The sequence below is a fragment of the Podarcis tiliguerta genome, assembly GCF_965153285.1.
Source record: "Podarcis tiliguerta genome assembly, chromosome: 3".
Lineage (NCBI taxonomy): Eukaryota > Metazoa > Chordata > Lepidosauria > Squamata > Lacertidae > Podarcis > Podarcis tiliguerta.
In genome coordinates, this window is record NC_139536.1 from 63,744,875 (window position 1) to 63,763,365 (window position 18,491).

The window sequence follows — 18,491 nt, forward strand, 5'->3', positions numbered from 1 at the left end:
AGAGACCTAAATTCCAATGCTGTATTTTCTATCACTGCCTTGACTGTGTGTGTACCACATCCGCAAAGCAGGGGTAACATTTGAGTATTAAAAACTACCATTACTATAGCTGCTTTGGCAAAAGTTTGAATTCTTCAGTGCATGGGTAAGTCAGTAGAACGGGCCTTTTCTGTTGTACGTTCCTGTCTATGGCGCCAAGGAGGCCAGTCTGGTGCCAACTTTCTCATTGTTTCGACCTTAGCCAAATGCATTCTTGTTTTCTCAGGCATATGCGCTGCATCAGTGATTTGATGTTTTTAATATGTTTATGTATTTTTATTATTATAAATCACTCTGGAACTTTTCCCAGTGGACAGCAATATATAAACGTAATAAAGCTAAACCTTGGAATACTTTGGTAAATTCTTCAGACAGTGCCCTGTATGATGAACTCATAATAAAGAACAAGCAGAGCACCTTTTCTGGATTGCACTGCATTGTACAGATTTTGGTATTCCAGCACTTGGATCCCACACTGGCAATTTCTCCCTTCTCCAGTCATCTGTCCCACTAATGAAGTCAATTCCTTGGAGTTTAAACTAAATCCTTCTGGTTTTGCAATGCGCATTTCTACTTAAGCAATAAACAGCTGTCATCTGCCATTCATTAATATTAATTATAAATGGTTACTAGCTCAGAGGATCCAAGTCCAGCAGCTGAGATTTTTCCGCAATCTGACCTTAAGAGTTTTGAAAGGGTTCTGCTAAGAGGGAGCCTTATACTCCAAGCCAACAGTAAGTAGAGGTTGAAGAACACAGCATGCAATCCATGTAATCAGTAGAAATGAAGGGGAGACAGAAAGAATAGGAGAGACCACCAGGAGATTTCTTTAAATGTTTAAACATCTTACTTAGCCTTTTGTGTTGGCTTAAAAGCAAAAAGAGACATTGTCCATAATGATGGTGCGCCATCCATTTCATGTTCCTGCGAATGAAAGCTTGTGCAAATTAAAGGTTGTTCATCTCATGTTTCAGGAATGTAGCATTGTGTTTTATGCTGGAAGCCTGTTTTTGTTTTAAACCGAATCCCTCAGATGATGACAAATAGAAAGCAAACCATCTGAAGAAATTCTAAGCCAAGGCATTGATATACCTGAATATCTTTATACTGAGGCTACTTATGTCCATAGACAAAAACTTTTGGGCAGTGTGTGTTTGTGTGTGTATATAAAATTTATCCACTCACCTTATCTATCTTTTATTTACCCATACACCTGTACAGATGCATAGGTGAGTGCCAGCTAACCTAAGCAGATATGCCACAACAACAAAAATAGATGAGTCTAAATAAAACAATGGAAAAACAGATGAATCTAAATAAAACTTTATGAGCAGAGATGTGACTGCATTTCAGTACCAATGAAGGTTTCCTTCTCTTAAATGCTGTTCAGTTCTACAGATGCCTGCTTCTCAGTCCGTTGTTCTGCTAGTTTTCTAACCCTTCACAATGTATATTCCCCCCCCAAAAAACTCCTGTTTTGAGTGATTGTGAATATTCAGCCCAGCTCAGGTCTAAATCTGCCTTGAGACAAATGTGTATTGCATACAACTGAATGCACATTTCTTAGTCAGATCCTGCAGGGACACACATGCACACTCCAGTCTGTCTATTGAGAAAAACTACATTATCTATCATTACATACGTCTAGTAGAAGTATGCCATTTCTCCCAAAGCTGATTATTCTACTGCTTTTCTTGGACTGTGGTTATGTAGCCATCTTAGGCACATGTGAACTGGTACCTGTTTCGTTACTGGTAATAAAAAATATTCTCTGTCCACTCTCCCACCACCCCACCTGCGTGAAAAAAAATGTTTTCAAAAGGATAATTTTATTTTTGAAATATATTTTTGTGCATCTGTAGAAGCAGAGGCCCTTGCCCCTTATACAGTAGTCCAGCATAGGCGCAAGAACATAAAACTCATGTTTTTAAAGAAATGCACATAAAATGAAGAGTTACTTCCATTTTAATTCAGTCCGAGAGGATACACAAACCCAAACCCAAGCTGCTATTTACTTCAATCCTGGATGTCTTTCCCCCACCCCCTCTAATATGTGCTTTAGTTTAGCTGCACGTAGTACCACAATAGCTTGATAAATGTGGTTTGTATTAGGCAAGAGTCTAGACTAGATGATGATTTACCAGTCCCTTTTGGGCCTGATGTCAGTCCATTTCTCAAACAGTAACCATTTTTCTAATGCCTACGCTGACTTGGACACTTTCTAGACCACTTCCTAATAAGTGGAACTGCCTGTGCCTTGCAGGCCTTCTCTTTGTAAAAACGTTGGTAAAGGTGATGCTTGGAATAGTTTGTCTGAGGGAAAGAGATGCCAGTGATTTTGTTCCACTTTGAAATCGGCCCATAAAGACTCCGGCTAGTAATAGTAAGTAAATACTACTGAATTCTGTGGTTAGCAGCGTCGTAACAGCGTTGCTATACATGGAAATATTCCATGGAAAAATAATTAAACAGTACTAAATTTTGCTTTCATTACATTTAAAAATGTTTCCTCCTCTGCGGCTGGCATTTCCAAAATGTTTTGCATACTTTGGCCGTGTTTTATTGGAGGTACTTATAAATTATTTCTCCTTCTCCACGTTGCCCTTCCTTTCCCCTCCACTCACGATATTTTCAACATTCAAAGGCTGAAATGCCAGATCCAAGAAGAGAAGGAGCCAGGAGCAACTCCTCCACCCAGTCCGTCCAGTTCCTGGCCTTTCCACTATGTGTCAGTATTCTCTAGATAAACAGCAGCCATTCCGGGAGCGCAGGGGAAAGTAAGCTGCTTGTTTCTGTTGCAGCAGCAGGGCGAACTGCTTGTTTAGAATAGTCCTGGGAAAGATGCCAGGCGAAGGAAAACTGGGTGCATGGAAGGGTCTGGTGGAGCAGACTGGTTCTTGGTGCAAACATGATGTGCGAATGTATGGTTTTGTTTTGCCTCAAGTGACTAAAACCCACGCAGTCTCCTCTATGTGACACTAAACTGGCTTAAAGCCAAGTTGCCTGGCATGCTCAACGTGACGTTGGATCATCAACAGAGCTTCCCACCCCCCAAAAAAAGAAAATCTTATTCCTCACTCATTTGTTCTAAAAGTAAATAAAACATAATTAATAGTTAGTATATTGTTCTTCCATATTCCTCCATATCTATAACCATTTTTCTTTCTGAAGGAAAGATGCCAACAGTGGACACAGAAACTAATGGAGTATGCAGAAATGGCAAAACTTACTGGAAGAATAAGAAATCAAGTGTGTGTGTGAATAAAAGAATAAGTTAAAACAATTTGGAGTATGCAGGAAAGGACGAAAATAAATGTAAAGAACTGCAAAAGGGGGAAAGGGGGTCAAAACTGAAAATGTTAAAATTTGGCAAAATAATTGTTGTAATGTATATAAATGAAAATTACAAATAATTTTTTTAAAAAATAAGATAAAATGCTGCAAACAAGCAGTGAACTTCTGTGTAAACGGACACAAAGGCATACTGTTAAGTTGTTTTAAACTGTTTTCAGTATTGAGTAATATTGTGTTTTTAATATCCATGTTGTGTTTTAATTGTTGCGACCTACCCTGGGACCTTTGGGTGAATGGGGGGGGGGTAATAATAATAGGAAGTTTGGATAAGCCCTTTGCCAGACACATGAGTGTCAGAAGGTGGTACTATTTACCATTTAAGTTTCACGCCTTGAACTGTGAATTTCTAGATGTGTATCCTGAATCAGTCAACTAGTTTTTGACTACTAAAAGTTGGTTAAATACTTATTTATGAAATCTAATGCATTCATCAACTCCTGAAGGGGAAAAAAATGTGCATTATGAGAATCCTGAAATGTGGCAGTCAGTCAAACATAAGAGTAAAATAAAATAAAATATATGAAACCCTTGAAAGTTGTCTTATGCAGTCCCTTCTTATTTTTTCTCTGCCTTGAATGCTGTCTGCAGTATTACACATTTGGGGTTTCTTGGTTTGCAAGGCTCTATTTCCACATTACTGGAGTGGCACTGAGGTCCCAAGCCATGTCAGAAGCCGCTTGAGTGAAGCATTTCCCATATGGTTTGGTATAAATTTAAACCACATAAATAGAACCACCTGAAAATGAGCAGTTCCACTAACAGGAATGTACTAACCCACAAGACAGCTACTTCCCATACCATTCACACAACTTAAGGATTAGGTCTATCTCCAAATATCAAGCTTATCAGCTTCACTATAAAAGTATTGCAAAGGTGAGGTGGGGGGAGGTTAACATACCCATCAATTAGAGTTTGATGTGATAATTATGTAAATTAGCAATTAAAAACATCTTAAATTAACTACAGTGATCCAGCTCATTACATTTTGCCTACGTGGCCCTCAGCATTTAATAAGCTGCCAGCCACTGATGAAGGAAGGGCAGTATTTAGAATGTTGAAATCAGAGCTCTGAATAATAAAAAGTTCATAAAAATGTACATTGATTAATTTATTTTGCTTAGCAGTTTGGGGGAAAGTAGCTATTATATGGTCAATTCTTTATTCTTTATTTTTTTAAAAAATGTTTTCTCTGGTTGCAGAGTACAAGAGTGTTCAACATATGCTTTAAAGTTTCAAAATGATTTATAATCTGGTTAATAAAGTTGTTTACTTGCATTAAGTCCAACACATTTTCAGCACAAGCTTCAGAGGAGGGGGGAAGGCTGCCAAGTGACCCCTCTGCTGCATCTTTGCCTGTTTGAGGAGTTAAGAAGCAGAGAGAATAGCTGGGGGAGAAAGAGGTGAGCTTTCTGCTAATGCAATGAGCAACCAAGCACCACTCTGAGACCCAGGGGGAAATTGACTTTTGTCCATATATGGATCAGATGCAGAATGTGTGATAGAACTGGTACAGAAATGCTAGAAAGGAGATATTCGGCTCTTTCTTCAACTTGGGCTCCCGTATTCATCCTCCTTGTTCATATGACACAGTAAGCCAAACTATGGCTTACCAAAACGATGTGAATGTGTGGGCTCCTGAAGAGAAGCTTGCAGCCACGTTGCTCCTCCTGCCCATTCGTCTTGCTGGCCTGCTATGCTAAAGTAAGCCATGGCTTGGCTTAGCATGTAGTCTGTGGTTAAGCTCTGACCTCACTAACCATGAGCAGTAGTCAAGGTTTGTTCTTGGCTACAGTTTGTGGTTAGTGAGGATAAAGCTTAACCATGAGTCCCAGTTTGGACATGCTAAACCAAGTCTTGGCTTAGCCCAATAAACCACAACAGTCAAAAGGAGAAAAGCAGCTGTAAACTCCTCTCTTGGAGCCCATGCATTCTTACTAAGCCATGGTTTGGTTTATCGTGTTGTGCAAACTAGCTAACTACACCCCACAAAAACCCTGTTGCAGCGCACTGCAAATCCCAATGCACTGTTTGTGTATAGGTAACTCAAGTGTGTTACGGATTTTCTGTGACAGATGGTCTGTGTTACAGATTTTCTCAGGCATTTTTCATTTAGTATACTGCTAGCTGGGGAAGGAACCATGGTTCAGCAACAGAGAGCATCCGCTTTGAATGAAGAAGGTTCCAGGTCCAATCCTTGGCATCTTAGGTAGCAAGCAGTGGCAGCTGGTGAGGTGGCTTTGCTATGCCTGCAGCCGCTGCCTGACAATCAAGAGAGGAATGGAATTCCCACTTGTACCGTAAGAGATGGGAGGTGGTAGTGGAGGCAGAAGCAGCCTGGATCTGCGCTGGGATATCATATCAGCGACCATGTGCTTGGATAGCTTTGGCTATGGCCTCTTCCCTCTTCACTTCCACAACCTCCCAGTGCTGCGATGCACCTTATACACAAAGATTTATATCCCGTCTCTTTTACCAGTCAGTCATAACAAAGCATGGAAATGAATCCCATGGTACTCCTTGATCGCCACAGAATGGTTACTGGTGAATCACCTCATTGGCCACCAATGGTAAATAAAAAGGATGTGGAAAGTACTGTCTCCTTGAGTGAACAAACTAATATACTGACTCTGTTGGCACCAATAAAAAGATTCCCTCCTGATGCAAATAGAAGCTGTGGAAGATTTGGTGGGGGTGAACATGGCAGGGAAGAAAAGGGTTAAACTTCTTCCACAACCTCTACAGTTCTGCTTCTGCTAGAACCCTCTGTGACTGCTATATACTGTTTTTTTAGGTGTGCATCTTAACCCAGTTAAGATTGTGCCCTCCAGATGTTTCCGGACTCTGTCTCCTATCAGATCCAGCCAACATGGTTAATGGGCAAGGATGATGGGAGCTGTAGTCCAACAACATCTTGAGGGGGCACCACATTCACTATCCGTGCCTTAACCACATTCACATAATTAACTTCATGTCTAGCTTGTCCCTAAGGCAGCTGCTTATGCTAATGGAGAAGGATGGTAAGGATTATCTCTCATGCTTCCCCTCTGTTGGTTGTATTTAAGTCATCATAGCTGAAGCCAATCTGTCACAACACGATTATAACTGGGAGCCTGCAACTGAGCTCTCAGGAGTACTCAAAATGAAGCAGAAATGTGCTACCTTAGGAGGGGGGCGGGAATTGCTGCAAGGAAGAAAGGGGGGGGGGAATAAAAGAGGATTTGCTGGCAGAAAAAAACCATTAAAAATAAACAGCCAAACCCTTCACAGGATTTTCATAATTATAGTAGTAGCTTGGAGTCACAGAATCCAAGTTATGATGACCCAGCAGCGTATGCAAAATGTCAACACTGAGATACGGTAATTAGCTTCATGTTAATTCTGAAGCCTCAGCAGCCTGGGGAATAACCACAAAGAAAGGGCATTAACCGTAACCACATTGGTGTCATTCACATGCTGTTGCTAGAGGATCGTGCTGGCGTGATACGCCTCAGCTGCAAGAGTCTCAGCATCTGCTCCAAGTTCCTCAAGGCAGCATGTTTTTTGATGTGGGGACAGGGAAAGAAGTAGACTGGGAGTGAAATGCTTTGCCTTCCACCATACACATGTTTCAGATTTTGAATACTAGAGGCAGGTTATCCTCCACTGCAGGTTACAATTTTGTTACTACCCCATAGGAATGGGAAGAGGCTTTGTAGCTCTGAGCTGCACCTAACTCTTTGCCATCCAAGACTCCTGCTGCACTATGCACTGTACACTCCTGACACACTAGAATAATCCAGGGCAATGCTGCGTTCTGTCCACACACCCTTTTCCAATACAGGGAATACTGGGCTAGAGCAAAACAGTGGCAGAGAATATTAGTAGTAAATAAAGTACATAAAGACAGGACCACAGCATACATTTGAAGCACATCCAACATACATTTAAAGCTCATTATTTTCTACAAAGAATTCTGGGAACTGTAGTTTATTAAGGGTCCTGGGAATTGTGGGTCTATGAGGGGTAAACTGCAGTTCCCAGGATTTGGGGGTGGGTGGGGGATGTCTTGTGCTTTTAATATATGTTGAATGCACTTCAAGTGCATGATGTGGATCTTCCCTAAATGCCAAATGAAGATCTTATAATTAACATGCTGAAATCATACTGCCAAATGAAAGTGTATCTTAGTTATATGAACTGAGTTGTGTTGACGAAAGGTTTTGCACAATCCCTTTTATGTTTTAAAATCTTGGACAGCTGTGGGTCATATCCAGTTCTGGCTATTCACTCACTCAACTTATGCCACTTTGGGTTGAAACAACTTTATCCCTACTGAGATCAGTAGCCCATCTAATTCGGTATTGTCTCCTCTGTCTGGCAGCAGCTGTCTGAGGGTTCAGCCAAGGAGACTTTCCCAAACACTTCTGGACTTGCTGGGGACTAACATGGTCTCTTTTGCATGCAAAACTATATTTGAAGGAGAACAGCTTAGGTTGCCAGAAGGGAAGGGCAGAGAAAGGAGCAGCAGGCATAGTTGCTTGAGATCCTTCAGTGCAGAGAGAGAGATGGACCCTTGTTTGCTTAGTAAGAGGTGCCCAATAAAGGCTGCCGATATTTCCAAAAGAGAGAAACACGCTGTCATATAATCCAGAACTGAAGGCTGATCCTGAGAATAGGCTTCAGAACATTCTGTAAGTATAGAAATGCCTATACTGCCCTTCCAAAGAAACTTCCAAGACAGATTACATCAAAAGAAGAAAAATCAAATTAAAATACAAGTACAGGCAGCGACCATTTTCCTCGCGCCCAATTGACGCGCTGCTGCTGATGCATGGGTCTTTTGGGACTTGGAAGAGGGCAGAACAGGGGCAGAACAAGGTGGAACACAATGGGATGGGCTTATGCATGCTCTGCCAATGTGTGTGGGGCCCAAGCACATAGCAAAATGGTTGCTGCCAGATAATGGCAATCCGCAGGGCTAAAATGATTTAGAAGTCATAGTGGCTGAAGATTGCCCTTTCCTCGCACCAAAAGGACAACAAAGTAGGCACCAGGCATACTTTCCAACACACATCGTTGTGTTGCCATCACTGAGAAGGTCCTCTTCCAGATACCAACCCACCTCACCTCACAGGGTGGCACCCACAGAAGGCCCTTATTTACCTGGTAAACTGTCAGAGGGCACTTTGAGACTGACTGGGGGTAGAATCCTGCTGAAATTCCTTCTTCTAACTTAATCTATATAAGGTGTGTGAATGTGCTCCTCTTTTGCCACTGGCCACTGTAGTTATAATATCATCATTACCATGCTGGAATCTGATAGGAAACTACAAGAGGAAGATGCCTAGGTTCTGATGAGGCTCTCTTCTTGAACCTGGGGCAACCTCTTGCAATGTTTCTAGTTAGTGGTTCCCAAAACGCCTATGTGAGTCCTCAGCTGTTGAATCACAGCTTTTAAAAAAAGCAACCTTAGCTTGTTCCCCTTGATTATACTAATAATAAAACAATGTAAAATAATACTAAAAGCCAAAAATACCCTCTGTAAAAGAGAAGGCATTTCTTATCTACAAAAGATATCCAAACCTGCAGGCATGACATACCGTATTTTTCCATGTATAACATGCCCTCATGTATAAGACGACCCCTATTTTGGGGGAATCCAATTTAAGAAAATGGGGGGAGATGGCCCAGAGTTGTTGAGCTTTTTTTGGGGGGGGGGTGCCAAAAATCACTCACCAGACTGACAAATGCTGCCAATTGCATGCGTCACAGAAGCCATAAACCAGCAGCTGGCAAGTGCACGCCCAACTGACGCAGCGGCAGCCAATCCACAGCAGCCATTGCCGCAGCCACCAATCACCAACCCAATTGACGCAGCGGCAGCCAATCCAAAGCAGCCCTTGCCGCAGCCACCAATCACCCACCCTATCGCTGCTGACAAGCTCCTGCTCGCGGCTGTAACTAATCGCCCGCCCCCCTCAGCACTATCCACGTATAAGATGACCCCTGATTTTGAACATTATTTTAGAGTAAAAAAACACCTCGTCTTACACACGGAAAAGTGCGGTAATCATATTGGTAGGTAGGAATGAAAGAGCTTCCAGAATAATATTGTAGCATGCTCACAGCAAACATACTTAAAAACTATATAACAGCAATTTTCAGACACATTTTTGAATGTTTCTGAAACTCACTATAAATTCATGAATTCAAATCATACCGCCAACATAAATTTTGGTTGGTAAAAGACTGTTCAGTGGTAACACCAAAATACTTCGATGGAAGCCAAAGTCAGTGGGACTTGATTGCTTTGGATTATTATCAGAAGTACTCTGGTTTAACTTTTTTGCATATGTATGTCAGCCTGTAAAATATTTTGTACCCTCTTTCATATTCAGCCTAACCTATGCCTAGTTAGGATATTTATTCAGAAGTCTGTCTGACATCCGAGCAAGGCATCTTATTCCAGGGCACATGTGCACAGAATTGAAAACTCTTTCTCTTTTAATAAACTGCATTATGCTGCTTCTGTTGTTTTTCTCTGGAGCAGTTTCACAGAATGTTAATTGAATCTTTGCTCATAAACAAAGAAAAGTGAACAGAGATGAACTCTGCAACAACGTGTCCCACAGGAACGCTAAATGAGCAGCCCACTTTTCTTTGCAACTCATTGCATTTCACTGATGTCCGAATCTGTGTGGTATGAGAGTGGGCGTAAATAAGAGGAATTTAATTGCTTAATTCTTTGAGCCTGCTGGTATTGTGTTACATTGTCTTCATCTAAAACCACAGCAACACTAACACTGAGGAATGGCTTTGTGAATTTTAGCTAAACAGTGTTCTAGGAAATCTACTGAAAGCCCAACAGGACGTCCGACTGGACTCTGTATATACAAGAGTCAACTGCATATTTATCAGATCCGGTCTACAAATATGTTGGATGCACTACATGGACAGATATACTAATTAGGGATGGATGAACTGATCTGAAAAAATAAATAAAACTATTAGATGTGGCCAAAATTTTGGCCTTCCTCTCTTCAAAACCAAATGAAATCTTTATATGAATTCAAATGTTTGACATAACTTAAGGCATTAAAAAAAAAAAAAAAAAAACCCTTCCCAGACCCTCCAAGTGTCCCTATTTTCCAGGGACGTCCCTGATTTAGAGAAGCCATCCCGGTTTGTCCCACTTTTCCTTAGGACATCCCTATTTTCATTGGATAAATGTTGGACGGTATGGAGTTATCTGACACCCGAGCCACCTGAAGGCAATCCTGTATAGGGAAGGGTTGGGGTTTTTTTAATGTTTAATGTTTTATTATGCTTTTATATATGTTAGAAGCTGCCCAGAGTGGCTGGGGAAACCAGTAAGATGTGTGGGGTATAAATAGTAAAATTATAATTATGTAATGGGATGTCCCTATTTTCACCAGAGAGATGTTAGGGTATGCCTTCCATCATTAGATCACTCAAATACGTGGGTTTGCAAACTGTGTCCCCAGGATTGCTTGGAAATATATCTGTAGTTCCTCAGTGGGAAAGGCAAGAATAGTAGGCAAGCTTTCATGAAAGACATCCTGTTCACCATTGAAGATTTTCCACTTTGGCTGGGTGTGTTCCAGACTTTGCTCCCAGATTCAGTTCACATAAGGTTAAGGATGAGTCCTAGCAGGGCTGTCCAGTACAATGCATGTGGCCTAAAATATGATCCAGAACTATCTGCAATGTATAAAGAACCCTTGGCAGACAAGTAAATGTGAAAAGTTTCCCAAAGATATTTCAAAAGTCTGTGGCTTTGAATAAAGCCTCTTCCAATTAAAAGTGTTCCAACTGAATCCCTGTGGGCTACATATGGGCAAAAGATGAGCCATATGTAGGAAGCAGGTGCATGTTGACACCTCGATCCAGCTATATATCTATAACCACTCATGGCCAATGGAAGAGGACAACAGTCTCATTTGCACTAGGCTGCCTCTTTTTGCCCATCCTTTCACACCATCTCTGAACTATCCTGTAGTGCTGGATTCTATAGCCGTTAAGGTCAAGTGAAATATTTCACTACAGCTTATTGTATTTTAGAAGTTTATCATCTCATATTCTCTTAAAGTTCCCCAATAGTACCTAACGAAAAGTTATTGATAATTGGACGTGTAGGCATATCCCATAAAATAGATTCCTGGCTCATTCAGGTGAACAGACACATCATAAAATGTGTGAATACATAACACTGGTTTCTTGCAAACAACTTTGAAATTTACATGCTAGCCAGTAGAAACCAAGGCCATTTGCAAAAAGTGAAGATTGCTAATGTGCATTTATTTTTAGAAGTGAAAAATCAATGGAAAGTTAACGGAGTCATTAAATAGCAAATACTTCCTTAACGTATCTAGAATATCTCTGGAAATCACATTAATATAATGAGCTGTTGGGATCCCTTTAGAATTACGCATATCAAACCAGTTTGCAGCATGCAAGTCACTAAGTGGGGCAGGAAGGATAAAGCAATGAAAAAGAACTAAAAGGTACTGTGGTTTAGTAGAAAAGAGATCAGACGAACAGGAAGGCATATAAAACTTTTACAGGGTGTGGTCCACAAATCAACTGTGCTGTATAGCACTGCAGTACACAGCACTGTGTTCTGCTTATTACTCTTCCTTTTCTCCCTTATTATAACCAGGCACAATAAGGATCCAGATACCACATGGTCCAGCATTCATAAAACAGCCTTCGACACTAACTGTGAGTGGTGGAAGCTGTTGCAATGACCCTTGGCAGGCCTGGCCATCTTCTGATCCACAACTGCTCTGTTATATCATAGCTGTGGGCTGGGTTGTGTCCCCACTCTGACTTAAACTTTTGAGTTCTCTGAGACCTGGCTTGCAGCTAACAGTCTTCTACGTTAATACATATTGACACCAGGGAGGCACCTTCACTGTATTCTTTTGGGTGCCTGTTAAAGACATTTTGTTTAGGCAAACCTCCACATATACTGTATGTAGAATGTTGATGTGTGTTTTAACATATTTTATCACTGATTTTGATTTTTTTAAAAAATGTTTTAAATAGTTGCTTTTAACCATCTTTACCAATAATTTTATTGTTTTATTCTTTTTGTAAACTGCTTTAAGTTTTTTTAAAACAATCAAGAGGTGTGTAAATTTTATGAAATAAATAAATGCAAAACAACACAAGACAGAATTTTAAAAAATACTAAGACAAAAAACCCCACCTTTTTAAAAACACATCACACACAAAGGGATATTTTCATGAAAGCACCACTCTAAAGAAAAAAAGAGTGTCACCAAACGACTATATAGGACATGCAGCAGTCAATTCAATTGGCTATAGTTAGCAACATCACAGTTTTCTACATACGACCTAGGAAAGTAGGGGTAGCAACCAAAACAGGTGGATACATGGGAAGGACAGGAGAGGACCATGCTTACACCAAATCCCATATTTCTTCAGACCTCAAGTATGTTTTCAACAATGGCGAAACTTTAGGCGATCACAGAGTTGGGATAACAACAATTCCATCTATAAAACTTATTTCAGGGTTACACCTACTGCCCACTGCCCCATCCACATCATTACAACAGAATATAGAATATGGCATAACTATGCACTCAATCACAACCCATAAGACTTGTCTATAAACTCCCCAACAAAGGCCATAACTCAGATGACAAAGCATTTGGCATGGGGCTATATCTCTCTGGCCTCACATATCATGAACACTTAGAGCACACAAAGAAGAATTCTGACAATGGAATCCATAGAGAAAGGGCACTTTACATACAAAGGGAGCACTTGGCACAAACAGCTAGACCTCTCATGACACACAAATAGATGGCTGCCACTACTATTTGGCAAGGGGAAAGTGATAAATGATTAGGCCTGCTATCTAGTGTGGCTAGTCTACCAGGCAAAATGGCAGGGGAGGGTTGATCACAATGGTTGCCAAAAGGGCTGGTTGGTCTATACATGAATTAGGCTACTGTCTCACATAGCACACCTTGATTAGCACAGAAACGACTCTCTCTGGGACACTGTGTGTTGGGAACTCTCTTCCAGGAGGCGCTCCTCTCCCAGATTAAACCAGGAACCTCCTGCATGTAACATCTGAGCTGTTCCACAGAGCTAGGCCGCCTTCTGCAGCCATGGTCATCCTGGTTTATGTATTGGTCATATTGCAGCTGAGACATTCTCCATGAATGTCATAATATGTATCTGCCTTCAGTTGACTGCTGTGGCTGAAGAAGTTGGGTGTTTCTTTGTGGAGTTTGTGGTGTGAAGTTTGTGGTAGGAAGTCCTGGCAGCTTCCTATTGTTTGTCTCTGACATGATTGCTGCTGGCTAGAAATGCCAAAGCTGAGTGGGACTTCTTGGCATTCCCTATGGTCGTCCTTGAAATCCAACCTGTTTGCATGCCCCATGCCCTATGCACTGAGTTTTGGGGAAGCTATCCCACAGGGGGTATGTTTGTGGCTTTCTTTGCTGCAAGCCCCAGTTTTCTGCCTGGCAAAAAGCTCATTTCTCCCCACTTTCCACAGAAAGACTTCTGAACTCTTTCGGCAGGCCTCCATCCAAAACATCTACTGTATAGGGAGGCTGTGTCCTATACAACTTTGTTTCCTTTGTGGTATGCAGTCGAAAAGCTTCAAATGTGGGTGGTGTGACTCAAACCCCTTCCTGCGGGGCTTTTATGGTCCTGCTGTTGACTCAGCAGTGAGAGCTTGTGGAGTGCAGGAGTGGGGATGTTGCTGTGGCATCATGGAGGGGGGAGGCTGGCAAGCTTTCCCTGTGACTGAATGCATTGTTTCCATCATGAAGGCAATGCCATAATGTTGTCACATTCACTCCATGACACTGCCGCAACATCCCTGCACCAGTCAATATTGGGGGCAGTGCTCCTATGCACATAGTGGTTGTCACTGTTGTTCCATTCTGTTCTTTGGGGAGTTGTGTGTTTTCTTCCTCCTGTTCTGGATCAGGAAAGGATATGGCAGGCACTGCCCTGCTGCTGCAGCGGCTTATATCCTCCCTGCACCCCACACCATCCGGTATAATTGGACCATACTTGGAGTAACGGCTTGCTTGGTTAGTCATCGTATTCAGCTACTCACAACTTGTAAACACTGTAGCTAATATTGCATTCAGAATATCTAGCTATTTTCATTCTCCAATCTTCCTCTGCCAGACTGTTTAAACAGTGACTTAACTCCAAGTGTCACAACTGAGGAATGGCATAATGGCATAAATGACTCTTACAGCTTCCGGATAATACCTTGTTTAAACAAACCTTGTTTAAAGGAATGAAAATCATGAGTCAACATTCCCAACATGCCAAGTTTTAGGATTTTCTCAAACCAAAGTACTATTAAGCCCCAACAAAAATTCTGACGAAATCACGCCTTTATAAGGAATTGGTATTCATCAGTTCAAAAATATGAAAGAATAATGATCGCAAGTACCTGTTTGTCCTGTCTGGCATCTCGTTTTCGGTACAACACATTTTTTTGTCTCAGTTGTATGTGGGCATGGTTTGCCCTTTGTAGTAGGAAGTTGTAAGATTTCTCTTTTCCTCGTTTCATTCCCCCTTTTGAAACCGCACGTTTTCCCTCTCTTCATGCATGGACTCCATGGGCTCCATTCACTAACTTTACAATGCACTGCAACAAAAATATGACATAAATTAAGTATGGCCTCTATAAATTTTAAGCGGAGACGCTATATGTAGTTTTTTGTTACACACACACAGAGAGAGAGAGAGAGACATCTTTAATAAAAATTTTTTTTTAAAGAAAGCAAGTAAGTATGGCCAAATAGCCCCAAATTTATGCAGAACTTACACAATATATTCTTTTCACACCTTGCACATCACATATTTAATCTACATGTGCGTCAGAGGTCTAGAGAAAATTAATCTTTATGATCTTGAATGTATGTTTTCTCAAAGGCTTGTTTCATATGAGGTGCTTGCTCAAATCAGAGTGTAAAAGCTAAGGGCAATTTCATGGAGTAGCACTGCCAACTTTTTCACTTTCGTCTGTTTCTGTGCCATTAGCAGCATTCTGATCCACAAACATTAGTAAGTGGTAATGTTTGTCTCCATGCTGCAGAAAGCTTAACATAAGGATAGCCCTGCTAGATCAGGCCAAAGGCCCATCCGCCCCAGTATGCTATTCTCACAGTGGCCATCCAGAAGCCCATGAGAAACCCACAAGCAGATCCTGAGTGCGACAGCTCTCTCCCCACCTGTGATTCTCAGCAACTAGTATTCAGAGGCTTGCACAGTGGAGGTAGAACATAGGCATTGTGGGTAGTAGCCATTGTGACTAGTAGTTCATTGGTTGATGCAAGATCATCTGTTTGGGCCAGTTGGAAACCATCACCTAGCATGACACTGGGTTTTCAGTGCTGTTAAGTGAGACAACTTGAACAGCTTAGCAAATAGTTAGCTGCCAAACAAGTATTGTATCATTCAAGTATTTCAGATAAATGTAAGATGCAAGATTCAGCAACAGAGGTCCTACTACTAATGGTAACTTTATAGTGATGGCTTTAGCACATCAGTGTGATTAGACATAACTTGATATGTTCTGTACTCTTTGAGACATATTAACATGGGCTTTCTGAGGTGTGATTCTGTTAATTTGGTGAGAGTCACACCTGCTCGCAGCAGAAAGCTTGAATCAATATGCTAAGCATGTAATCTAGTAAACACAACTCCTAAGAAGAAAAAGCTTGAACTAAACGAATAGGCTTTCCTTGGAAAGTAGCACTGGCTGAATTGATTCCTATGTACAGATTTAGGCATTGGTCAAATAAACATGGTTCTTGCAGAACGAGGCCATTGAATGGATCCAAGTTGTGACCAGTCATCTCTGACTAAACACTTGCAATGTCTTATAGAGGATGTAGACATAATTTCATGTGTCAAAATATGAATGCACACATAAAAAATAGATACACTTGAACTGTATGGAAGCACTGGGAGCATCCAGAGCAAAGGGGAAGAGAATGAACAGCAACCCTGTCTCTGTTGCTGCTTTTAAGAACTGCACCAGGAAATAATACACAGTGGGGCATGTGAGACAGATCATCTACTACAGGGTCTAAGAAATCTGATTGCCACTTCCTGCACTTGGCACTTTTGAGGAACTGGTTGCTGGTTGTAATAATAAACTGCGCCAGAAAGTTTTGTCATACCTGACTCTGGTTTATGTATTTTAACACAGGGGTGAGGAACATGTGGCACCCTCCCCCAGATGTTGCTCATTTCCCATAATGCCAGACCACTGGCCATGCTGGCTGAGGCTGAAGGAAGTTGGGAGTTCAACAACATTCGTATTGAATTGTTATAAGTGGGTGTGTTCTTCTATTATCTGCTTTTTTTCCAGCTTGTAAACCACATTGTGTATAGAAAGGTGGTATGCAAATTAAAAGTGAAATGAAATTAAAGCATCTGATAGGCCACTGGTTCCCCCCCACACACATAAATATACATATACATCATATACATATACATATTATATAGTGAGTTTAAAATGGCACAACTGTTAGAATTGAAAAAAAATGAATTATTTATTTGGGTTGTGGTATTATGTTTTGAAATGAATTGGTATTTTAGGATTTAGGCTGCTCATGGTGGCAGTAGCAGAAAATCTAGGGAGGGGGCAGGGCAACCAGGCTTCACCCCATTGTGAGTTCCAAGCTGGCACAGTGATCTTGATGAAGTCTGATGTTGGTGATCAACGTCTGTAACACTGGCTTGGGATCCAGTGCATCCCATCCCACCATGCTTTTGAAACACTCAGTTTACTGTATTTCAACTAGGATCCACTAGCAGGAATACTACCATACACCAGCAGGCCTCCACCATACTCATACAACCACAGCAAAAAGTTATGACAACCATCATAACAAGTAAGTCCACAGAACACTCCCCCCCCAAAAAAATCTTTCAAATGTCTACAAAGGTGGGAAACCCCTTTTCTGAAGTACAAACATTTTATTTGTGAATATTTCCCCGTTGCAAGATTTAAACTGCATGTCTAAGCAAAAACCAACAGAGACTATATTCCACAAATGATGTACTGGGTACAGCTTTTTGGGACAGACAGCTTACTCACCAATATTGTTGCACTCCATAGTGTGATTGTTGGTTTCCAGCCAGTCAGGGCAGTTTCCAAGGCACTTTCCAAGGTGTAAGTAAAACCCATTTCTACACTTTGTGCAGAAATTTCTATTGAAGCAGGTTTCACAGTCAGCTTTACATTCTGAAGGGCGAGAAATAAGCAATTACTGCCATGTGTGCCATGATCTACTTAAGTTAGTGTGGTGCCATATACAAGACAGAGTTTGTATCCATTAGGGATCAGCAACTGAAGATGCTTGAGTCAACCCCATTGCAAGAAGAATCTGGCTGGAAGGACTGACAGTTATAGCTCTAGGCTGGCCCATGATCTTTCTGCTTCTCAGTGTGGCTAGCCTATAAAGCTTGGTGCATACAGACAGAATCATTTTGAGTGGTTAAGCCTCTGTGGAAGCACACTCAACATACTATGTCCCATTGTATAATTTTCTATCCAGGATCAAGGTTCAAGGAAACAGGTCCTGCCACTTTGCAACATCACAAAACCCATCACCCACATACTACCACTGTAGTTTTACATCTCTTTTAAAATGAGGCTTTAAAAAACTTTCATCATTCCTACCATAATCATTAATAACAACACAACAAACATTTAAATATTATGCTACTTTATTTTATTTTTTAAATAGCAAGACAACCAGCCAACAGATTGTACCCTAGGAGAGACCGATATTTAGCATTTTATTTTCACTGTGCATAGCCACTGCTTTCTCTCCCTTAGACAAACTCAAATAAACTGGATTCCTGGGCTGTACCAGTTTCTTCTAACATTGAGGGTTATGCTTAGCTACATTACTAACTTTAAGTTAAAAGGAGATCAGGAGAGGTGAAGGACTGGAGCTCCCTGGTGGAGACTGGGAATTTGGCTGGCCATCACTCTACTCTGAAGTAAATGGATGGTAAGTCATTGAGATCCCCACTGCCCCCCCAGGTTTGACAGAGAAGCAGGTGGTGTCAAG

The 18,491-nt window shown here is 41.2% G+C and overlaps 1 protein-coding gene across 1 annotated transcript in view; it reads right to left on the reverse strand.

Annotated features, from left to right (window-relative positions):
- Positions 1-18,491, reverse strand: part of RSPO3 (R-spondin 3) — a 53,052-nt gene that overhangs the window by 9,817 nt on the left and 24,744 nt on the right. Inside the window, exons 3-4 of the mRNA XM_083435123.1 lie at positions 17,510-17,656; positions 14,849-15,046 (exon numbers count right to left, since the gene is read on the reverse strand). Of these exons, the coding sequence (XP_083291249.1) occupies positions 14,849-15,046; positions 17,510-17,656 (345 nt within the window). The remainder of the gene's footprint in view (positions 1-14,848; positions 15,047-17,509; positions 17,657-18,491) is intronic.